Source organism: Grammomys surdaster, unplaced genomic scaffold (assembly GCF_004785775.1).
Source record: "Grammomys surdaster isolate TR1022 unplaced genomic scaffold, NIH_TR_1.0 193, whole genome shotgun sequence".
Taxonomy (NCBI): Eukaryota; Metazoa; Chordata; class Mammalia; order Rodentia; family Muridae; genus Grammomys; species Grammomys surdaster.
The window spans coordinates 1,793,563-1,797,056 of record NW_021604638.1 but is presented as its reverse complement, the minus strand read 5'-3'; the positions used below and the strand labels follow the sequence as shown (position 1 = coordinate 1,797,056).

The 3,494-nt window shown below is 49.6% G+C and overlaps 1 protein-coding gene across 1 annotated transcript in view; it reads left to right on the top strand.

The window, feature by feature from the left end:
• The window catches only part of Pck1 (phosphoenolpyruvate carboxykinase 1), a 6,058-nt gene extending 3,535 nt beyond the window's left edge, over positions 1–2,523 (top strand). Inside the window, exons 7-10 of the mRNA XM_028769739.1 lie at positions 293–517; positions 604–735; positions 1,272–1,367; positions 1,493–2,523. Of these exons, the coding sequence (XP_028625572.1) occupies positions 293–517; positions 604–735; positions 1,272–1,367; positions 1,493–1,947 (908 nt within the window). The 3' untranslated portion in view covers positions 1,948–2,523. The remainder of the gene's footprint in view (positions 1–292; positions 518–603; positions 736–1,271; positions 1,368–1,492) is intronic.
• The last annotated feature ends 971 nt before the right edge of the window (positions 2,524–3,494 follow it).

Sequence of the window (3,494 nt, the reverse complement as noted above, 5' to 3'; positions counted from 1 at the left end):
AGAGAGAGAGAGAGAGAGAGAGAGAGAGAGAGAGAGAGAGAGAGAGAGAGAGAGAGAGAGAGACTATAATATTTTAAAATAAGAGAATGTGTTGTAGGAACAGTGAAGAAGCGGAAAACTGCAGAGTCTGAATTGGCCATGATGTATAGGTTGAAACAGATGGCTGTGTAGTTTAGGGACGGGGAAGAGAAAGATGTAAACTTTAGGATGTCGGCTAGCCCGGCAAAGCACTAAGAGCTCTGGGATGCTTGGCTTGAATTCATACCTTCCTCCCTGGCTTGCAACTTCCCAGGCAACTTAAGGGCTATCAACCCAGAAAACGGTTTTTTTGGAGTTGCTCCTGGCACCTCAGTGAAGACAAATCCGAACGCCATTAAGACCATCCAGAAAAACACCATCTTCACCAACGTGGCTGAGACTAGTGATGGGGGTGTTTACTGGGAAGGCATTGACGAGCCTCTGGCCCCGGGGGTCACCATCACCTCTTGGAGGAACAAGGAGTGGAGACCACAGGATGGTGAGTCCCCTGAGAGGCCGTGTGCTCTGGCTTCTGGGTGCCACTTACCTGGGTGACACTAAGGAGTCTCTCTTTCTCTCTTGTAGAGGAACCATGTGCCCATCCCAACTCGAGATTCTGCACCCCTGCCAGCCAGTGCCCCATTATTGACCCTGCCTGGGAGTCTCCAGAAGGTGTGCCCATTGAGGGCATCATCTTTGGTGGCCGTAGACCTGCAGGTGAGGCATCTTCTACTCAGTATGGCGATACAAAGAAATCCAGGAAATATTTTTCCAAGCTGGTTCCAAATATCTTCCTTCCCCTATATTCAGACTAACTGGGCAGGTTTACATGTAGGGCCAGCCTTCTGATCACCAATGACCGCTCTGGGTCTGTGATCTGAGGTAGTTCAGGCCAGTGTTTCTGCTTCACTGAATGATCTCTCTGCTGGGACCACCCTTATCGGTTTCCTGTTCACTGTCTCTGTAGGTGAAAAGTTAATTCAACAGAAAATTCTTCTTGTCAGGCCTAGAGCAGCTCACACCTGTAATCCTAGCACTTGGATGGATGAGGCAGGGGGATTGCTGAGAGTTCAGGGTTCGTCTGGGCTAGAGAGTAAGGTTCAGGCTAACTTGGGCTACAGAGTGAAACTTTCTCATCAAAACAAAACAAAACAAAACAGAAAGAAAGGTACTGCTTGGTTGAAGTGTGGCATAGTACCTCTAAAGAGTTAAGATATCTTAAGTCTTTAATGAGCTTCGTCTCCCTGTTCAAGGTGTCCCCCTTGTCTATGAAGCTCTCAGCTGGCAGCACGGGGTGTTTGTAGGAGCAGCCATGAGATCAGAGGCCACAGCTGCTGCTGAGCACAAGGGTGAGTCAAAGTCTGGCCCCAAGGCCAGGAAAGGCAACCCAAGCCCTCTTCTTGGTTTCTGTCATGGAGGGAGAGAGAATCTGGCATGACTGGGTCAGAGATAAGTGGTGTTCTCTCTGTGACAGGCAAGGTCATCATGCACGACCCCTTTGCTATGCGGCCCTTCTTTGGCTACAACTTTGGCAAATACCTGGCCCACTGGCTGAGCATGGCCCACCGCCCAGCAGCCAAGTTGCCCAAGATCTTCCATGTCAACTGGTTCCGGAAGGACAAAGATGGCAAGTTCCTCTGGCCAGGCTTTGGCGAGAACTCCCGTGTGCTGGAGTGGATGTTCAGACGGATTGAAGGGGAAGATAGTGCCAGGCTCACGCCCATTGGCTACATCCCTAAGGAAAATGCCCTGAACTTGAAAGGCCTGGGGGCCATCAACATGGAGGAGCTGTTCGGAATCTCTAAGGAGTTCTGGGAGAAGGAGGTGGAAGCGATCGACAGGTATCTGGAGGACCAGGTCAACGCCGACCTCCCTTGCGAAATTGAGAGGGAGCTCCAAGCCCTGAAACAGAGAATCAGCCAGATGTAAATCCCAATGGAGGATGTCTTGAGGGTCACTCCTTCCCGCTCACAGCATGCACTGGGAGCTAGGAGAAAACCAGCCTGCTCCAGCTTTGAGAGAACGGGCACAATGCTGAGTAGATCAGAAAAGCACCTTTTAATAGTTGAGTAGCACAGAGAACAGGCTAGGGACAAATAAGATTGGGAGGGAAATCACTGCAGGTTCTCTGAAGTTTGCATCTGACACTGTTGGGGGTTTTGGTTCCACTTCAAGGTCACTCAGGAATCCAAGTTCTTCACGTTAGCTGTAGCAGTTAGCTGAAATACACAGAAAACATACTTGAGCTGTGTGTGTGTGTGTGTGTGTGTGTGTGTACACGCCTGTCTGTCCCATTGTCTAAAATGTATTTAAAAACCTTTGGGGGGGAAAATCTTGGGCAAGTTTGTAGTTGTAACTAGAGAGTCATGTTGCTTTGTTGCTAGTATGTATGTTTAAATTATTTTTATACACTGCCCTTCCTTACCTTTCTTTACATAATTGAAATCGGTATCCTGACCACTTCTTGGAAAAAAAAATATAAAATAAACTTTTATAGAAAAAGTAGGTTTCATCGCCTCTTCTTGGTTTTTATTTGAAAGGGAGAACACACTGATTAAACACTCTGGGGCGCTAGTCCTGCTCCTCTGGGAGCTTGGGGGATTCACAGCATCACTCTTGAAAGGAGGGAACTTGTCAGGGGATGGGTGTGTGTGAGGGACCGGACCGGAAGGAGGGAGGGACCAGACCGGAAGGAGGAAGACAGCAGAGCACCCGGTTTTCCATGCTGTAAATCATTGTTGCCACTAGTTGGCGCTCTTTGGCAGCTTTACAGGACAGACCTGTGCGTTTGCACTGCTGGATTTAGAGGGTTTAAGGTGAGTTTTAATGAGTTTTAGCCTTGGGGGCTCTGCCTTCTCTGGAAGTGCAGTGTGGACAGGCACAGGCCCTTCCTTGCCTTTAAGTCCTTTCCTAAGCAACACTTTTCTCAGTTTCCACGGGCCAAGAGAGTGGGGAAAAGACAGAAGGAAGAACGTTAATTGTACTCCTGTGTGTGTACTCAACACAGCGGCCAAGCTATAGGCTCCCTGGAAAGGGAGATTGCAGGGGCTGGCCCAAGGTCAGCCTCCAGCCCTTCCTGGATCTTTTCTGCTTCCTGCGTTTATTGGTTGTTCCAGAAGAGTCTAAACAAACCATAAACTTTATATAGTGTATTATAGGGTGCGTTGGCTCTGCAGATGAGTACTGGCTCCCTCTGAGTGTGTTGTCCTTTGGGAGAGCTGGCTCAGATCCCCCACCCTCCTCCAGCACACCTCAGATGCTGGCTCATTCCCATAGTCATTAGACACCTCCGGCCACTCCTTTGAAACTCACCTTCACAGGTCCACAATGCCCCAGGGCCCTCCACAGATCCACAATGCCCCAGGGCTCTCCATGGACCCACAATGCCCCAGGGTGCTCCACAGATCCATAATGCCCCAGGGTTTTCCATGGACCCACAATGCCCTAGGGCGTTCCACAGATCCACAATGCCCCAG